This window comes from Echiichthys vipera, assembly GCF_963691815.1.
Source record: "Echiichthys vipera genome assembly, chromosome: 1".
In the NCBI taxonomy this organism is placed as follows: Eukaryota; Metazoa; Chordata; class Actinopteri; order Perciformes; family Trachinidae; genus Echiichthys; species Echiichthys vipera.
The window spans coordinates 15,203,574-15,224,849 of NC_139826.1; the positions used below are offsets into that span (position 1 = coordinate 15,203,574).

The 21,276-nt window shown below is 40.5% G+C and overlaps 1 protein-coding gene across 3 annotated transcripts; it reads left to right on the forward strand.

Annotated features, from left to right (window-relative positions):
• Positions 1–2,518: 2,518 nt before the first annotated feature.
• Positions 2,519–19,598, forward strand: pkma (pyruvate kinase M1/2a). Of its 3 annotated transcripts, none has more exons than XM_083916386.1 (11): positions 2,519–2,601; positions 9,064–9,248; positions 9,626–9,717; positions 12,836–12,967; positions 13,094–13,280; positions 13,372–13,642; positions 13,817–13,967; positions 14,198–14,350; positions 16,139–16,305; positions 17,942–18,123; positions 18,305–19,598. In XM_083916386.1, the coding sequence occupies exons 2-11, from the start codon at positions 9,092–9,094 to the stop codon at positions 18,409–18,411; spliced, it is 1,599 nt and encodes a 532-aa protein (XP_083772512.1). In that variant the 5' UTR covers positions 2,519–2,601; positions 9,064–9,091; the 3' UTR covers positions 18,412–19,598. The 3 variants fall into 3 exon arrangements, with proteins under 3 accessions (XP_083772512.1, XP_083772510.1, XP_083772511.1); XM_083916384.1 differs by lacking the exon at positions 2,519–2,601 and adding an exon at positions 4,817–5,092; XM_083916385.1 differs by lacking the exons at positions 2,519–2,601; positions 16,139–16,305 and adding exons at positions 4,817–5,092; positions 16,756–16,922.
• The last annotated feature ends 1,678 nt before the right edge of the window (positions 19,599–21,276 follow it).

A 21,276-nucleotide genomic window follows, 5' to 3' on the forward strand; every position in this document is an offset into this window, starting at 1 on the left:
ACCAGGCATGCCAGTCATGTGACCTGCAGCTGACTGCACTGCTGCTGAGAAGAGGGAAAAATGGAGAAAAAATGGAGGAAAAATGGCTCTGCCCGTGTATGCGTCTGCCTCTGTGTTTGTGTGTGTGATTGCATAAGTCAGGGTCTATGACTGTGCAACCATGCTTTAAAAGCAGTGTCTGGTTGATATTCAAGAGTCTAAATGTATTAAGAAGAATTAAAAAAAGAACAAAAGCATAAATATGCTTAATTTTACATTTGTGCTTTACACTAGTAGCTACACTGCATGCTGTATGGATGCAGAACTGCATAGGTTTTGTTCTAATATTCATATTATATCACAATAGTAATAGTTATATTCCAGGTACATCTTCAAAAATGTACATAATAAAAAAATATTATATATTCTATGTCTATGATACACTGTGTCATTGTGTGCATGTATGAAACAATGGCCATTAGGCATTGAGCTAATCAGTCTGTACCCTGATTATCTCAAGGCATCTTATTAAGAACTGACCTAAAGATTTAACAGGTGTTACAGTGGGACAACTGTCCGTTCAGTGTGAGGCTGTAGTCAGGGGAGGAAGAGAAAATTCTGTCTTCAAACATTTATTTGGCACACAATGAGGCAAACTAAAGAGCATTGACCCTGACAGCACAATATAAGCATAGTGCCATAGTTGCTTTGTATTTATATTAATTTAATCATAGGTAGCATCTGCTGTACTCATGCAGTAATCATACACCCTGAAGCATAAGGATGTCCTGTACGCTCATCTCTAAGATTTATCTGAGCATATTCCAACAGTGTCTTACTGTACCTCGTGGCCCAGGGGTTAGCAGCGATTAATACTGACTGACAGCTAGGGGCTTGGCCAATGGACAAAGTGACTGGACAGCAGATCTGTCTCTCACCTGGACAGGTGAGTCCATTGGCCTCAGGTAGTGGAGTGGAGTGGATCCAGGCAGAGGCTGCCAGCAGCCAGTGAGACAGCACCATGGGAAGTGGAAGCAGCAGTGCTAACCCCACCACAGCTGTGAACAGGTGAGAACAAAGTGGTACATAGAAGGAGGAGACATAGACTCAGTGAAGAGTTCAACCTTAAGATAGGTCACAAAGAGTGAGCATCAGTGCTTTCAGTATCTGTAAAGTATAAATAGTAACCTACTTTGAGGAGTATCTCGACCAATCTATTTTGCAAAGTTTTAATGTTTAGATTGAATTGATTGAATTTGAATTTCACTATTGTTGAGATATAGGCTAAGGCTGCACAGCAGGATTTAGTTTCTGTCTGCCTCCTTCCCCTTGGCAGAGCTGATTATCACAACATCAGAATTAATCATCCTGGGATCATTTGCAACATAGCTGTCCTGTGTCTGCCCTGGACAAACACCATCACATGTCTTACAGTTACTGTCTGCTAGTTGATAAGCAAAGAGATGGCATTACACTAATTATGTCAGGAAAAAAGTTGGCAATTTAATGTGCGCCTCCAACGTAGTGTTTCAGGCTTTATGTTCTTGTAAATCAAGTAATTGTTAATCAAGTAATTGTTATTATGTATAACTGTATTTATTTTACGGGCAGTAGGAGTAGCAGTATAGTAGTACTCTGCTGGTGGTAGATCTATCTGAATTTTGTGTAATGGTATTGATATAACAATATTGGTTTTGTCCTTAAAATATGCAATTTTGGAATATGTGGTTAAAACTTTATGAATTAAACGTGAAGTTATTCATGTAAATAACTAACATCTACAACCTTAAGTACCTTAACTTAGATGTACCTAAATACAAAAGATCTTATATTATTTGTCATCACTAGATGGAGGTATTGCCTCAAACACTGTAGACAAGACTAGCAAGATAGTAGAGAATCCTTGATGCATCGCTCAAATGCACGCTGACTGGCTGTGACTACTGATGCATTTTGGGAAAATACACAGTAGGCCTATGTGGGCATAATTACAGCACCAGTTGTAAGTAAATAGGTAGGAGTGAACAATATATTGGTATCTTATAAGTCAGTTACCGTATATTGCACCAGCATCACGTTTGATGCTGCTTTCCATGAACCATTTCGGCAGCTTGACTTGCTCCAAAAAATATACCAACATGACAAATATCTTTGAATAATCTTAAAGGGCCATTAAACTGGGAAAGACCGATTGAATAACCATAGTAACCAAACCACTGCGTTCTTCAGGAAGCAACACGCCATCCACAGTCACATGTCAGACTCCATGCTCTACTGATGCATCACCGCTCGCGATTGGCTCCCTAACTTTACCAAGCACTTCCACCGCTCATCTGCGTATCATTCCGCGTCGTTTACTTCTTATCATTTCCAGACTTTATACAAGAGTAATGCTGAAACAAAGAATCAATTTGAGTCGTTGTGATGAGTGCGGATGGTATAAATGTGTTAAGACGGTATATTATCGTTTCATGTATCTTTATTGACTCGATACAGACTCGGATGGATATGTCTCAGCATCCCTAGAAAGTAGTTCCAGAGAGTGAGTGACTAGGGAGATCACCTTGAGCTGGTCTCAGTGTAACGGCAGTTACAACGATCGGGTCCAAACAGCTAGATAAGGTGGGTGTCCTCAACATGTGCTGCAACTCGGTCGCTAATCGATACTCGTGCTGTCACATGTCTTTTATTATATCTGTAGCTAAAGCATGTGAGCTAGTAAGTGTGGGAATGTATGCGTCGGTCACTGGTGGCTTGTTTCCTCTCTTTACAATCTAGCTGTGTTTGATTTAAACCAATCATGTTTTCAAATACCAATACACCTGGGCTTGTGTGATAATCTTAGAAAAGGCCATTATTAGTCCTGCTATGCTTTTTTTTTTGCTAAGCGTGGTATTGTTCAACAATGTGATTTTAAAATTATGTTAATAGACGGATAAACCGAGGGAGTTCGGCCGTGTGCTGAGCAGCTCTTTTGTCGGTAACTAACTAAAACGTTGCAGTATTGTTTAATCGCTAAACACAGTTATGACATCTGCAACTGTGGAATTAAATGTAATGCGTGAGGTGTTGAACGTTGAAGAATCGCTTCCTGTTGCCTCCTGTTGTGGGTGTGGCGGCTCCGTCGTCTCGGCCTCCCATTGGTCAGTCTCTGTGATGTCTCGACATCAGGAAAATGTGACGCAGGATGAGAACGTGACCTTAAGCGCATCGTCTGCAGTGTATTTAATTATACTATCGTACAAATACTAATGTGTATTATCTGGAGAAACAAATTCAGCCGAACCAAATCCCCCTTGCATTATTTAAAAGTTGTGTGTTATTATCCACATGGTTCAGTTAGTCGGTAGATATCTCCATGACAATAGTCCTTTTATACATCGGTCTTTACCGTCCTATTTTCTCAGAAACACTTTAAAAATGAACCCGAACCTCTTTCTTTATGTTGTAGGAAATAACCATCCTATGATAAATGCCCATTGCCTAAGCAGCTGCACTGCCGTAGCTTGCTGCAGTGATGCCATAGACAACAGGCCCTGTTGACACTGAATACACGGGTACGAAGACAGGTCTAACCCTCTCTGTCTATGATGTCAATAGTTGTGGCTTTCAGCTTTCTATCTGACAGCTTGAACTGCGTTATCCTTGGTTAAAAACAGTATGAACACAGCAGAAAGAGGATGATTTGACCGAGGCTGGGCTTGTCTAAATGTTCATTTAAAAGTGCTATGCCATATTCTTTGACAGAGACATCCACTGTGACATAGGTATGATATGCTTAGGGTTTGAGGTGTATCCCGCTTGTGCTGTGGTATGTTATGAGAAATATGTTTTTGGTGTTTAACAATCTGTAGACATTGTCATTGCTATGTCCTTCCTGGCCCTGGTGACAAAATGGAGGTTTTATCCCAGGGGACCAGTCAAGTTGTATGTCTCTTTAAGTATTATGTTAATAATAGTTGAAGTAATGAGCTCAACAATGGGAGTGTTCAGTGTTCAGTGTTAATGTGCCTATTACTTAAATCTAGGTTGTTGACCTTTTTAATATTTGCCCATGTGGTCTTAAGTCTCAGTTTCTTTAAATATATCTCAGTAAAACCATCATTCCTTAACTCTCAAAAGTCTATAACATTTTTGTCATAGAAGTCCAGACTCTGAAATGTATTCATCTACAGATCTGACTGCTAGTGAAATAAAACAACACTGTGTAAGTACTGTTAAATTATAATTTTAGCTTTGGAGTGAGTCCACCAGCTTCTGCAATTAATGGATGGCAAAACTTATTTTGTGTTCTCGATTGAAGTGCTGCTGTTGTGGAGAGGTACAGTAGATCAGTTGGTGCTGAGGTGGTAGACTGTGCAGTAGATTAGGCCTTTTGCAGCTGGCCCTGCTCTCATGCTGTCTCTCTCCACCATAGCTGCATGTTTGCTGACTAATGCTACGTGGACCCATGGGCTGGAAGGCTACCAATTATGGGTATCCCTTTGCCACTGCAGACACCCTTGGCTGCGCTGACTAAACTCTAAGCATTCAATTTGATGTAATTTGGTGCTTCAGTTATACATTTTGCCAGATTTAGCATTTGTAAATACATTCAATATGCACACCGTGATGTACTGTTAATTAACCCCCCCCCCCACACACCCTACTTTGTTTTGGTGTTTACAGGTGTACAGAGTGTATTAGCCATCATACATTCTGAGTATTAGATTTCTACAAACAGACTCTGCATGCTCTGTGTTATTATTAGCCACGACTCCAGTTTAAGGCCTGGGGTGTTGTATGACCTAGGCTGGTAATAACATTTGTGTGACTCTGCTCTGGTGTGTCGTGGTGGAAGTCTCATGTATGTCCATTGTATCCGGTCATGGCGATCGTCCGGTCACAGCAGGCACTCTCATGCTTTATCCTTATTGAAGGGATTTACTCTTGAGCACCTGAAAGTGTTGTGTGTCTGCACGCGAACTGCAGCGGTCAGTTCTGCTTGGACTGCTGTTGCAGGGAGTGGTTCGCTCAGTGGCACTGGACGCTTCAACACACTGGGGTTGTTGTGGAGGTCATTCGTTGTAACGTGTCTGTTTGTCCCAAGGAGGAACAGGAAGATCTACTGGGGGTATGTAGCAACCTGCAAATGGCAAATTGAGTGTGTGTGACTGATGTAGAAACCGTCTACTGTCTCTGTGAGCCAACTTGGATTAGCCCAGAGTTATGTCACATCCATAGTACATGTCATGTCACCCTGACTGCAATGCTACAATGGCTGTGTATGTTTTCACTTGGCACATTTCCCAGATAAGTGATAAGGAATTGTTCAGAAAGGCAGGGGAATATAATGGCTGACATGGTATAAGAGAGTATGTTTCAGAGGTAGAAGTGTTGGGAGGGGATTGGAGGGGATTATTAGCAGCCAGCTCTAAAGTTAGCCCTGCATCTGTGTCAGGGTTACTTTGGCTGCTGTTGGCTTGTGGCGGTTGCTCACTGGCTGCCCTGCGGTCAGACTCGCTATCCATGTCGGTTAGTCAGCCATTCTTCCAATTATGTAATTTTGTCTTTCCTACCAGGAGACATTACTGCACTTGGCGAGGGATCATTATTACCTGGTTTTGAAGAGAAAAATCAGGAAAGCATGTCATAATTCCTCTAATGGCTCCAAAAATAATACCTCACCTGAGGAAATTATTCAGTATGGTTGAGTTTCCTGAGGATGAAATGTCATTAAACTGATACAGGCTAAGACTTGTTTGCAAATTAAATTTGACCCTATGAAAATAATGCAAAGAGGCCGATGCACGTTTATGGATATCAGACATTTTGCATTTTCTGGGTTGCTTTAAAAACATCTTTTTACAGTGTTCTCACTGTTTTGTGGCAGTAATGTTCTTATGTATTAAGAGAAAGCATTTCATTTGTTACTTTTGGGCTACAATTGATTATAGCTATTTTTTGGACATGCATCTTATTTGTAGTCCACATATGTCAAGTAGCAAAATGGCTTGGAGGAAAGCTTCCTAAAACTTTGTCTCTCAACCTTTCCCTGTTAAACAAATGGGCATCCCCTTTCAATTTTGCAATTGCAACCGTCAGTATTGCATTGTCTGTTGTATTGCATTAAACGGCAAAGTTGTGATTGGTCATGCTCCAAGGCTCCAATAGTAGAAAGATGTTATATGAACATTTTGTGAAGAAACGCCAATGTAGAATACTTTTATATTAAAATGAAATGTTTCTTTAAAAAAAAACCCATCCTCTTAAATATATGATTAATTAATGAAACAGGACATTATTTACAAAAACAAAGCACTCTATAGTGAATGCCAATACTCAGACTCATTTTCCCCCTCTGCAGTCTTTTCCTGTGGTTCAGCCCACTTGGATGTCAGCCCCCAGCCTTTCAGGGCTGTTGGTTGCAGTAGTAGGATGTGACTGTGCTCACGTACAGCGCTGGTCTGCCCCATTGACTCAAGTGTTACATCATCAGCCAGCAGCTCCAGTTGAAGCAGCCTGTTTGTATAGTGGCATTGCCTATAATCTCCCACCATGATGCATTTGTAATTAAGATGCGCATGAGGAGGTCGGACCACTAGTGTTACTGTTGAGTGCAATAGATTTTAATCCTAGAGACTTTGGGAATGAACATGTATGTGCAGTGAGCATGCATTTAGTTGCAGTTGAACCTCTTCTCCTTTACGAGTACAACATCAGCCTTTCCAGCCTGTTCTGTTCAAGATAGCACCAAGCAGTCACTTGTAAAAGTTAAGCAGGAATCTTCAGTGTCTGACATGGAACAGACTTTTAGTGAATTGTTTAATATATGGCTGGGTCTAGATGTACATTTTGTTCTGTGTCCATTAGGACAACATGTTCAGGGTCAATAATTCAGGACAGGTCTTGAATCTGCATTGAAGGGGTCAGAAAATAATGGGGGGGGGGGGGGGGGTGTTCACTTGAAGATATATCTGTTTATCCTGTTGCTCTGCCATGGAAAGCAATCAGTGAGAGTTCTTTGTTGACATGCGCTTCTATGTATAATTTAAACACAGAGAACTTTATCTGTCCACTGCGTGGTTTGAACAGTGGCCTGAGTTGTGCATACTGTAGGACTAGGGGTCTATACATTTACAGCTTATATATTTCCTTTATTTTATTATCGTCATAATATTGCATTGTTTAAAAAACACTATCCTTGTTTGGAAAAGTGCCACGGAATTCCATTGCTAGGCAACAGCCTCGGTCCTTGGTAACGTCCTGTCAGCTGATGTCATTCACATACACTGCAACAGGAAATAAACTAGGACTGTTTTGGAATGTTTATGTTTACATCTTTCAAAAGGTCCATCCAGCATTATGTGCAGTTTTCTCAAACTGTGTATTGTACTGATGGGATATATCGATCGTGAAAAGTACAAAAGGTGGTTAGTGTGCAGATCCACCTCCCCTTGGGAAATGATGCATCGTCAGAGTATTGCAGTAGAAAATGTAGTAGTCAGTTTCACACACTGTATTTATTGAAGCAACATTTTTTCCAGCAAGGTCTTAACCCTAAATTATTAAATTACTTTTGGTAATGCTATACCTGCTAGTTTTAAATCCCACTTTCTGTAGAAAATTAAAATAAGGGCAAATTCTGGCCACCTCATGAGGACATTGTACTTAAATCTAACTAGTTCTACTTCCTATAATATCACCAGATTGACTGCTCAACTAAGCATTTCAGCCTTAGTCAGCTCTGCTGAAGTTATGTAACCACAACAACTACAGCCCTAGTAGAAGCAACATTCCTGATCATCATTGTAGAGAAGCCGTGCAACACCCTGCTCAAATACACCCACCGTGTTGGCTATTTGTTGAAACATGCCTTGCTGTTATTCATTCATTCCGTCAGGGATAGACTGATGGAAAAAGAAGGAAGTTTCTCAAGCAAACTTCACATCAGTGCACCCTGTGTGCACAGTATTGAGCCATCTACCACTGCATAGTGTTTTGATGTTTTAAGTCTTCTGTGCTCTAATGTGCTGTGTACAGCAGGTTTTCCTTTTTCTGGTTAGAAAGGATTGATGAAAGCTTGGCTGGTCCAGACCCGTAGACTAGCTTCGTGATAGCATCGTTGCCATGGGTGACTCATGGAGAAGTGGGTGGGAACACAATGTACAGTATGGTGTAGCATCTCAATAAATCATACTACTCTACTCTCTCTGTGGGGAACATGGCGGCAGTGCACTGCAGTAGTATTAGCCTTATGTTCCTTTAGAAGTTATCAAATTGTAAACAACTGGAAGCTAACTGAAAACGTGTGAGTTTTTTTTTCCACAAGCATAGGTATTATTCACTGTATAAGCTGTTGGTTGTGCAACCTGAGGGAATAGTAACTCAAGAAAGGACAGTCTTGTGCAAAGTAGCCCAAAGTAACCTTTTTCTTTAATAGAATTAAAATGGCAACATTTAGCCGAATCTTTAATAGACAATAAAGATCCTTTATAGCCTTTATGTCCCTAGTGTTGACGTTTGAGGTTGGTCAAAAATAGATATGCTGTACTTCAGCAATCAACGTGATTAATTGATTCCAACTGGGAAATTCTCCTTTCCTTTGACTGCGCACATGTTGGCTATGAAATTATCTACCAGCAACTTGCTAAGTTGTAACTTTTGTACACAGCCACCTGATGTAAACAAGGGCTGCACGATATGAGGAAAATATGTCACAACGTTGTTGAGTATTGCAATAACGATATTAAAGTGTACACAGTTCTTGACTCAGACTTGCACAGTACCGGTTTCCTCTTTGCACTTTCGTCTGTTCAGCAAGAGCTCTATCTGATTGGCCAGAGCAATGTGAATCCAATTTAATACATTGTTATAATATTCAAAGTGCAATATCGCAGTTGACATTGCAATGACAATAAGATAAAATACAAATGTTTGATTTTGCTGCCTTGGAATACTAGCAATTGTTAAAAAATCAGATTTGCTTTTAAAGTGACTGGTTAATTTTGAAAAGAATCCTGGACCATCAGTGATCAACAGAAGAAAGCTGAGTGTTGCTCTCACTGACTTCTCTATCTTTTTCTCCATTTTACTTTTCTGCAGGACTTCTCCAGTTGCACCACTGATTGCCATGCCTCAGTTAAAGTCCCTGGACATGGGCTCTGCCTTCATCCAGACACAGCAGCTCAATGCTGCCATGGCTGACACCTTCCTGGAACACATGTGCCTACTGGACATTGACTCCATGCCAACCACTGCACGCAACACTGGCATCATCTGCACCATTGGTTGGTCAACTTTTTCTTTAGTTTAAGCAGATATTTAGCTACAACTTGTAGGGCTGCACCATCAGCTCAATAGTCACAATTGTTATTTTAAATTTTGAGATTGCGACTGCAACTTTGGGAACAGGGCAGGTTTTATTGCATATTAACATTTAAAACCTGTGTTCGTTCAAACACTAAACTTCATGAACTCATAAACATCACCTGATAGAAACCTACTAGCTGATCATTAAATCAAAATTAGTCTTCCCTCACCTAAATATAACGTACCATATAAGTTATTCTGGACATGCATTCTCTACATTACCAAGAGAAGTGAAATGAATGTAACATTTTAAAAAGTTTGGTCCTAATCCTATCCTTTCAATAACTGCCTGCAGGGCCGGTTTCCCGCTCTGTGGATACGCTGAAGGAGATGATCAAGTCTGGAATGAACATTGCACGCATGAACTTCTCCCATGGTTCACATGAGGTGGGTCTGTCCATAGTGTAAATGAGACAGGCAGTCAAATTGTTAAAAGTCCCATTTAAACTGTGCTGATAATTTCCATCAAACATGGCTCTGAGCTTTATTACAGAATGGTATTGATTGGTATGTTGAACTTGGAGGCAGTCTTTGAGGCAGTTTTTCTTGTCTAGCTTCTTTCAAGCAGTGTTGGTAACTCTTTTCATGATATATCTATGGTGAAAGTAGATGGTCAACAATGGACACAGTGAACAATAAAGTTATTCAATATGAATTGCAATCAGCTTGGCACTTTGAACACGACTAGGCCAACCAGCACAAATGGAGAGAAAAAAGTAGCACTAACTTAATTCAGATTAGAGTGTGGCCTTTATAACCAGGTTCAACTCAAAGTGATGCAGCCTGATAACTTCTATGTTTTTTTGGAGGACAGATGAATACCCTATTGTTCATTAGTGCACACTACACCTACCTTTACACCAACCATTAAAACACTAACGTAAAATTTAAAAACAAACCTCCCTCTTGACTGTTAGCATTTTATCTCTGCAACTGGCAAAAAGAATTAGCTAATGAATCTTGCCGTCTGTCAAGTTTGCATCTAAACACCAGATAAGTTATAATATCACTGACCTCTTGGGTTGATGATGATGATGATGATGATGATGAAAAAGTACATCAGATGAATAAGTTAATGTATCAGGCATTCTTAAGAAAGCATGGTCAGGTGAGTTGCTTTTAATGTCCCAACTCAGTTAAAGGTTAAGCAAAAGGGCAGATGCACAATTTTTATTTTTACCCAAAAATAAGCAATATGGTACAAGAGCAAACACTGACCGGATATAACCCAACTAACACAAGACGTGGAAGCAAGGGGAGAAAGAGAGTGAGAGAAAGGAAGAGAAAGCGGGACTGGCTGACTGCCACCAGCTTATAAAGTCTAATCAGGCTGTCAGTCAAGGTGAGCCGTGTCCCAATGACAACCCGACTCTGCCCTCGGGGCTCTGACAGAAAGAAGTTAAGAATCCTGTTTAGATAGTCCTCAGGTTTCTCAACAAATCCAAACATAGAATCATCTGCATTTGCAGAGTGGGGTTCTTTGAGTTCATTTAAACTGTTCCAAAGCGTCACTTAATCGTTTGTCATTTGACATTTTGACTATTTTCCATATGAGGACCGACCGTGTAGATTCTGCAAGATGCTCATAGAATTTATTTTCAGCTTTAGAGTGCACTGATTCATAAATGCCACATATAACTGTCTGAGAATATAGAAATTATTTTTTTCTGTTTGAGATATTTTGTCCTCCTTACAATAAAAATATCTATGGTTTGTGGATCTAGTTGTTTCAACAAGATCAAAGGTTAGTCTCGATTTGGAGAACAGCAAAAAAAAAAATCCGAGCTTTATTGGCTTGGGGTATTATAAATACGTCATCTGTAGCTTCCTGCCCTGCCCTTTATCTCCTCAGCAGGCAGCACACCTAGACTCTGTAATGTGTGTGTGTGTGTGTACACAAACCAACACCAAGGTCAGTCCACTTTAAACTAAAGTAGGAAGTGGAAAGTAGATTATTTTTCAAATCCAGAAAGTCACAGTCACAGTAATTAGGCTGAACATTAACTGAAGTTTAATTTGAAATTGTGTAAAAAATAAATTAATTATAAATGTATGGACCTTCACCTGTACACATATTGTGTATATATAGTTAATCACCTGAGCAACATCGGTCTTTGGCATTTGCAACATTATACTGTCTACCTCGCCTCTGTCTCTTACTACAGTTGCCAAGAACATCCATACATTTATTTCTGGTCTGGCATCATGATATTTCAACTTCCTGAAGCTAAATTCCCAAAAGATCGCATTTCAAACCCTGTAGCCTCAGTGCTGGACTACTTTAGACGTAATTTTAATTGCAGTTTTAAATATCTTGGAAACTTGCTTTAGATATGATGATCTTGGATTCGTTGTTGTTTTTCAGTTGGTCAGACTGTCCAGGTTTTCTTTCAGTCACAGCACAGTGAGTGTAATGTTAGCTCAGTATGTCGCCAGCGTGAACGGCAGCCAATGTGATTACCTGCCACTTAAGTTATTACTGAAAGCTGTGGTTACTCAGGTGGGCAGTTTAAGCCATGTGCAGCAGAAAGCTCTCTTAAAATCCACCAACACCGTACTACAACCATTCAAGGTTATTTGTTTGTCATGTGCACAACAATCACAGCAGTAATTGTTGGCAATAAAAAGATTAGGCCACAGGCACTGTAACAACATTAAATGTCTACAAAAAGAAATTTGCACAAATAAAACAAAATCTGAGCGTGTGTTACTGTATGTGTTTATTAGCCTGCACTGATGGGGCAAAGTGGCTGTAACAGTAATGTGACAGCACTGAATTTTTCAAGTTCTCTCCCGTCATTTTCCAAAGCAATTTTTAAGGGTCAAGGTCAGCCACCAGATTCAGTTGATGCTGTGAACAATATCAGGCAACACGAGTAATGACTTTACACAAGTCTGTTGACATTTCCAATTGTAAAGGATATGATTGACACCACCAACTGCACTGAGAAATTTCCTCTTTAGATTAACATTGCACTTCCTCAGCTGACTCACTTATAATACAATAACTGAGGCGGGACATTGCAATGTCAAGAACACATACGATGACATTCTGTACCTGTATAATGCTATGATATAAGTCATACTGTATATGTAATCTCTTAGGTCTTTTTTAATGACAAATAAAAAAATAAAAAAAGTTATTCTGCTTGGTACACCCGGATTCCTCAGTGACACTTAACACAGTTAGAGTGGTATAAACAATAAAAACAACTGTATGACCCCTCAGTAATACTGACTGTATGACTGACGTTTATGACTGTGTGAGTTGTCAGGCGCACCTTATCTTTCAATTGCCCTGGCTTTTGTCTGTTGAATAAAACCTTTTAGAAACTCTTATACCAGTGCCTCTGCCAAATTGGGATTTCATTTCAGTCCAATGTGTGTGTGAAAGCATCAGAAAGTTAGTTAGAAAGGTTAGAGGTCATATGTGTGATCAGTATCTTGTTTGGTGTTTTCTCTGGAGATATTTTTTAACAAGTTATACTTCACTTCCTTTCTTTAGTACCATGCAGAGACGATCAAGAACGTGCGTGAGGCGTGTGAGAGTTTCGAGCCCGGCAGTATCCAATACAGACCTATTGGCATTGCCCTGGACACCAAGGGCCCAGAGATCAGGACTGGCCTCATCCAGGGAGTGAGTTTAGCATCGCCTAGTAGTCTTTAAAGTCATCTTATTAGCTGATATTAACAATCAAGAACATTTTACAGGAAAAACAAACCAAACAGAAAGTAAAATGATGTTCATTTAATGATTTGACAGAGCGGCACAGCTGAGGTGGAGCTGAAGAAGGGCAACATGATCAAGATTACCTTGGACGATGCTTATCAGGAAAAATGCAGTGAGGAGGTCCTCTGGCTGGACTACAAGAACATTACCAAAGTGGTGGAAATTGGTAGTAATATCTACATTGACGACGGACTCGTATCCCTGCAGGTCAAGGAGATTGGTGAGTGGAGGAGAGACGAACGAAAAACCACTGCTCTGTATTTCTGCCCAATGAAAGAACTCAATCCATTAATATGTTATTGTCTCCTCAGGGTCTGATTTCCTTATGTGCGAGATTGAGAACGGTGGTACCCTGGGCAGCAAGAAGGGAGTGAACCTACCCGGCGCTGCTGTAGACCTGCCTGCCGTTTCAGAAAAGGACATCCAGGACCTGCAGTTTGGCGTGGAGCACGGAGTCGACATGGTCTTTGCCTCCTTCATCCGCAAAGCAGCAGACGTACACGCCGTTAGAGCAGTGCTGGGAGAGAAAGGCAAAGATATTAAGATCATTAGTAAACTCGAGAACCACGAGGGTGTACGCAGGTGTGTTTTGTTGATATAGTGTTTTCATCTTATTTTCTATTTGGGATCCAGTAATTGAGATATTTTGTGTACACTATGACATATTCATGCTGAGATGGAGTCCACCTCTTTCACATGGCCCGAAAACCTGTTTTACTCTATGATTTAAATAATTATTTTCTGTGTGCTGTGTAGGTTTGATGAGATCATGGAGGCCAGCGATGGCATCATGGTTGCCCGTGGTGACCTGGGAATTGAGATCCCCACAGAAAAGGTCTTTCTAGCCCAGAAGATGATGATCGGTCGCTGCAACAGAGCTGGCAAGCCGATCACATGTGCCACTCAGGTCTGTGTATTTTTTCAGCTCTTTGACCCCAAGGAGCTGAGTTTTATTAAATAAAAACTTCACTGGTCAGCTTATAAGTCTATCTGCATTTATGTGAACGTGAAGGGCTGATTCAGTTTAATCTTTGTAAAACATAATGTTAGCATTAATTTTGTTTGTACCCCTTAAAAGGCTGTTATTTTGAGATTTGTGTATGTTTCCTTATAACACCTCACATGAACACCATTCAGATGTTGGAGAGCATGATCAAGAAGCCCAGACCCACCCGTGCTGAGGGCAGTGACGTAGCCAATGCCGTGTTGGACGGAGCTGACTGCATCATGCTGAGTGGAGAGACTGCAAAGGGAGATTACCCTCTGGAGGCAGTACGCACACAGCACATGGTGAGTTAATGTATATTCAATATGCACATTATGCTTTGATTTTGAATAAAATATTCTAAAGAGTTATATTTTTGAAATAGTACGGCTTATTGATTGGAGAAAAGAATTATGTGTATGGGACTATCTTGCATGATTTGTCATTTATAACATTAAACACGCTCTTCTACTGGAAGACTGCTCTTTCTCTTTTCCTGAGTTTGTGTTTTGTGTTCTGAACACATCTATGACTTCTCATTCAGTTGTAGTTGTACCTCCAATACATTAACTTATCCATCCACTTATTTCCATTTCAATATCAACTGTATGTTAGGTTATGAATTATCATTGAACAACATTTGATCAGTTTTAATTAGTTATATAATGATATTGACAGAATTCAAGTTGACACAACCCCATTTGTGCATCCCTGTTTTAATTGGCTGGACCTGCATAATTTCCATTCAGTTGGAGATATTTTTGAAATGTGCTTTTACATGCAGTAGGAACACATTAAAAAGTGTAACTTACCTTAAAGGCACGTTGGAACATTTGAGTCCATTCAAACTATGGTAAATGTTCACCTGCATCTCTTCATCTAACAAATTCACTGTGCTGCTCTTCTTCACCATTTCTTAATTAGCCATGGTATCCCCAAACTGATCTGACCAATTTTTGTCAACAAGTATTTACAGTGCACATGACACACCCCTAACTACAAAGATGTACTTAGCCTCCAATTTTCAAATAACAATAAGGCTGCTGAGGAGGGAGCCACATTTCTGCACATAGGGGCTCAACCAGTGCATGTATTAAGGGAAAATATGCTTTTCTCTATTTAATAAACTTTTTTAATGATTAACCAATTATTGAAAACTGCATTTGTTATACCTAAATTTCTGTTTTTGTTTTATTACTTTCAGTCAGGGACAGACACAAGTAAAACCTTTGTTAAGTCTTATTATTAAACACTGTTAATAATTAGGTTTTAATGCATTCTTACATCAAGATCACAATTGCATGCATGGATAATGTACATAATGGCGCCTTGCCTGTCCGTTGCTCAGGCCTTTCTTTGCTAACCTCCACTGTTCTTGGCTACACCCTGTTTTTGCACTGCTATGCAGCTGCAGGGATGACTCAACAGTACTGCAGCTCCTGCCTTTAAGCCTTTTATTCTTAAGTTGCGCACATTTATTGAGAAGACTTCTTGTAACATCACAAGGGATTCTGAAGCCACTTTTGTTATCGGCCATTGTCCTCTACTCAATTTCTTTAGTCTTTCTAATTCTTTTCTTGTTCAACCCTCATGACAGTTTAAACCATTTCTTTACATTTGTGTGCATTGAGTGACGTTTAATTCTTTTTTTCAACTCCCAGTTGACTAAGTTTTTTTTTTTTCGGTAGTTTAATAAAATAAAATGACAATATAAATTATTCAAAGTCCGCTCTCTCATTTTGATCTTTTTTTTTTAAGTTCATTCATAAAGGTTATATTAACAGCACAGATAAGCATGGGTTGTATTAAACTGTTTGTTTTTTGTTTTTTTATTCTAATAGCTCATGTTAATGGTTGTAGTAAAATTGTAACTTTTGGATATGTTTGCTGAATGTTGCTGTTTCCCTCACTAACAACTCTTGTATTCACTGTCCCTCCTGTCCCTTATATTCTTTAACTTTGGTTAATGTACCTCTCTGTTTCTCGTGTTTCTGTCCATTCTCCGTTTTTCACCCATTTTCCTCACTTTCCATGTGTGTGTGCCTGGTGTTGGAATGCTTTTCCTTGATGCATCTTGCCCTCACTTGTGCCAGATTGCTCGTGAAGCCGAGGCAGCCATGTTCCACCGGCAGGTGTTTGAGGACCTGCGTCGTTCCACGCCGCACTGCAAAGACCCAGCCGAGGCTATTGCAATCGGCGCCGTTGAGGCCTCTTTTAAGAGCTTAGCCTCTGCGATGATTGTGCTCACTGGCTCTGGAAGGTACGCAGGTTATCTGGTCCAAGCAGGTCGAAAAGGACAATATCTGTACTTGAGGATTCTGAGAGAGGGAGAGTAGGGTCAGACAGGGATTGACTGAGGAAGTAACTTGGAGAGCCTGGCAAAGGCTGTAAGAAGACTGCTGGTTGATTTATACCCATGTGGACAAATTTAAGCGCTTTTTAGAGCCCTGCAGTAAAAAGGCCCAAATCTACACATTACCCAAAAGTTTGACAGATGTCTTTTAGCCTCTTTCAATTTGATTCATGGTTTTAAGTAAAAACGATCCTATCATTGAACCAACAACTAACCTTTTAACCTTGAGTCTACCTGCGCATTTGCCAATCACTCCCAGTGGTGTGAACGACTCGGCGTACAGTAGTAGTAGTGTGAGTGATTGAGAGTAACCCCAGCCCCCACCCCACCCTTCCCCCATGGTCCCTCTGGGCTCAGATAGCACGGGAGGCTGAGGCGGCCACCTTTCACAGACAGCTGTTTGAGGAGCTGAGGAGACACTCTCAACTGACCAGAGACCCCTCCGAGGTCGTAGCTGTCGGTGCCGTTGAGTCAGCCTTCAAATGCTGCGCTAGTGCCATAATTGTTCTCACCAAGACTGGGAGGTAAGAAAGACGAGGGTAGAGGTGAAATGATCTTGGTCCTCCTGAAGGTAAAGTGTCGCCAAACACAGCTCATGATTCTCCCTCCAACACCTAATATGCTCTCACGAATCCTCTCTACGCGGATTTTGTGTGTATGTGTGTGTCTGAAGTGCGCTGTCGTATAGGGTGGGTGGGGATAGTAAGAGATTGCAAGAGAGGGGGTTATCATTGGCCCAGTTCCGATTTCGATCCTTCACATACTTTATTCTACACTTCATATAATATGTGAAATCATATCAAATTAGAAAACATTCAGCCCTGAGCCCTCATCGGTTTACCCGGAATGCAGTCTGAGTGTGTGAGAGGAGACATTTTGATGAGGCCCATATTTTGGCAGATTAGATCTCTCTGGACGGTGTGGGCGTTAAGACTGCTCAGCGTCCCTGCCTATCCTGTTAGTTGGGATGCACCTGTTAGGGCAGAGCATCTCATTACCTTTATTGTTGTTAGTTAAGTTAAGTATATGGCATTTGTTGAGCAGTATACAGGAGCTCTGCTTAAGTTTAAAATCAGCCAAACATATCGGAAAACACCTGCTGTATGTGGGGTGCAGGGTTTTTAATCACACTGAATCGCTTTCTCCAAGAATCCATCTGTGCGGAGTATTGAGGTGACTGGCCTATACAGTACTGTACTGAAAATGTTATGATGTAATCTTTTATACAAATGTGTATATATATATTTATCTCCAATTTCTGCTTTTGAATGTACATATATCTGAATAATCTATACTTATGCTGCCACAGTAACTGAATCTCTTAGTGATTTTTAAAACAAAAAGTAAACACATTGTGTGCACACAGCATTAAACACGACTTAGTATTTTAGCACTTAAATTTCACTTTCAGCTGTTTCCCTCTCTGATTGTCATTATTTAGTCATACTGGAATTGTTAGTTTAAAAGAAGATATCCAAAATGTGAATGCGTGGAGGTAATCTTTTTTATACTTAGCTGTATGTTTCCGTGTGTGCATGTGCAGGTCCGCTCACCTGATCTCCAGGTACAGGCCCCGTGCCCCCATCCTCGCTGTGACCCGTAACGCCCAGACAGCTCGCCAGGCCCATCTGTACCGCGGCATCTTCCCCGTCCTCTACACCAAACCCGCCCATGACGTGTGGGCAGAGGATGTTGATATGCGCGTCAACTTTGCCATGGATATGGGTGAGGATCTGTCACCTTTTTAGTATTCAGCTGTTCAACAGTGCAGAAGAACAAGTGTACAGCATAATATATGTTGGTGTGAAGCTTTGTGCTAACACTAAAAACCAAAAAAACACTACAAACATTGCTAAATACATTGTAAAAGCAATGTTTAGTTAAATGTTTTATGTTGTATTTCCAGGAAAAGCCCGAGGCTTCTTCAAAGCTGGAGATGTTGTCATTGTGTTGACCGGCTGGCGCCCAGGCTCAGGTTACACCAACACGATGCGTGTGGTTCAGGTGGCCTAAACAGCCAACAGGGCTGCTCTGCTTTCTCCCTCCACCTTCATCTATCTTTGATAGCTCTTCAACCACACTCCACTCTAGCTCACAGCCTTCGTTATCCAACAACCAGGCTCACAGACTCTACTGAACAATTAATCATAGGAAAAATGCAAAGAAAATAAAGAATAAATATAGTATAGCCTTCATGGCCAAAGAGCTATTTTGGGTGGGAGTGGAGGCTTGATTCGTACAATTCCACTTTATGTCTCCATTCCTTTCACATCGATTCTCTCAATCAAACCAGTCTGCAGGGCCTCAGATTAACACACCCTGACCAGAAACTGCTGTATTTATTCACTCCAACACTTGTATTATTAAAGGTGAACCAGTCTGAGAGTGAATGCATCCTAGTCTGTGTGCATGCGCATACTGGCTCTTGTTTAGATGGAGTTGGTGGTGGGTCGGGCTGATGTTTAAAGAGCACCTTGAGTAACAGTTTACTAATCACGCTCTGCTGCCGGTATAACGAACAAACTTGTTGCATCCTAAATCAAATGGCTCCTACTACAGCACAGCCTTGGCAACACCACTCCACCCAAACAGGTCCTTCTGTAGTGCTGTCTGTATGAAGTGTCCTCTTAACGCCAGCTATCACTGTATTTAAGTGTATCTGTTAGTGTTGCACTCCTAATATCCTCCAGAATATGTTACATTCGATATTATACTTGACTTTTGTGAATGGTTTGTTTTCGGACATCCAATACTACTTATATTTTGTCTGACTATAGAGAAATGTTAGTTTTGGATGTCCACCTCACATGTGTTTGAGCTAGTTACTGTATTTGTGTTATTAGATGTCATAAAGCCTTTACATTTTATATCGCAGTTGGCACTTATGAATCATGTATGGTTCACTAAAGTTGACTGATATGAATGAGCACTTTTAGGATTTCTTTTTCACAGGGGACCTATGAAGTGATGACACCCTGTCCCTCTCAACCCTAGTGGGTGAGGGGTAGAGCCCCTCTGCTTGTCCTTCTCCTTTTATGGTGGTGACCCACTGTAGCTGTCTTCATTTGTCTACCATGCTTTTGATTGTAATGCTAGAGTGTAAGAACTAACTAAATGTAAAGGGGTATTGTAATGTTTAGCTGGTGTACTGAGCTGTCATAAAAGACTGGATTTCCATCAATAAAAGAGATGACCATCTACCTGAACTCTGTCTTCAGCACGTTTTGTTTGAAAATGAATAAGCATGCATTTAAGTTTATGGGTGCTTCTAAGTGAAGGATGCACCTAAAAGAAAACTCAAAACAACAAAATCATGATCAGCCATGGAAGAAGAGTATTAAGATTGTCTTTATTTGTCCTCTCAAAAGGTTAACATGTCCCTTGATGGTAGTGTATCAGCGTTAAAACATTAAGAACGATTTATTCTCCATCACAAACTTGTTCTATTCAACCAGGGGAAACGATCGTGTTAACATTTACTGGCAGTCCTGGCTGTACACCACCCCCACCTGCCTGCGAATCTCATCCTCCACCTCAGCCAGCAGAAGGGAGTCAGCATGGGAGATAACTGCACACTCCTTCAGCCCTACACGGAAAATCACACTGTAAGAACATGGACAGTGTACTGTTCAGTATGAACACATACTGTATATGAATATAGTGAATTAAGATTTCTGTTTCTGATGCCACCTTGTGTTGAAAGTTCGTCTAACTGAACATTCAAAAACCACTGATTTGATTATGCTTGTTTGACTTACAGTATTTTAAAATACATCAATTAATTCTTGTAGTGATGTACAGTATTACTATATTATATATTCTGAATGTCACAGTACCTTTCAGCAAACACTGTCGAACCTTTTCTGCTTTGTAACGCATCCCTGTACTCTTGATGAAGTTGAGAGGCACCGGTTACTGGGTCTCCTTCCCATTCACCCCCAATGATGTGGGGCAACACATGTTCAGGGATCTAAAGACAAAATATATATACCGGTATATGTATATATATATATATGTATGTATGTATATATATATATATATATGTGTTGTCTTCATCTGGCCTTCATCGGCCATCCTGGCTGTACACCACCCCCACCTGCCTGTGAATCTCATCCTCCATCTGGCCTTCATCGGCCATCCTGGCTGTACACCACCCCCACCTGCCTGTGAATCTCATCCTCCATCTGGCCTTCATCTGGACAACCTGCTATCTCAGGGTTTAATTCACCTTAGAGCGACTTGCCATCTTGCAAAGTAACCAGGAGAGCTGCCAGATAAATAGGGTGTGTCAGACAATTGAGTAAATAGTCACCAGATGCCAGATTAACAACAATAAGTGGGAGGTATCTGAAAGTGTTCTCTAATTTTGCCCACAGGTTTTTTTCACAAAATAAAGGTTTTTGTTGATGTGCCTTGGTTATTTAAAAAAAAAAACCATGCTGGGCCAGCAGTGGTATAGCAACAGTTGATATTCTATCAAATTATGGACAGTAAAAAATAATAATATTTCAGAATAAATCATGTATTTATAATTTGTTCTCTAATTCTGATCTCAAGTTTACAGGAAAGTGTGTGCAGTGAAAATACTTCTCATCCGTGTTACATAACACGCATTTAACTTCTTAATTTCCTGGTTCTGCAACTGATGCAGACACCCTGTGGTGATGACTTACCCTGATGGTGCCCTTTGTGCCAACAATAATGGCATCATTGGGCATCTGTACAACTGAAGAACAAGTAAACACTGCCATCCTGTTCTTGGAGAACTTCAGAGTGACGACTACAGTCTCATCCGCTCCTGCAATAACATGCACATATAAGTATTACGTTCGATGAGGAGATCATAAAACAAAATATGAGAATTTAGTGACAGTGTTT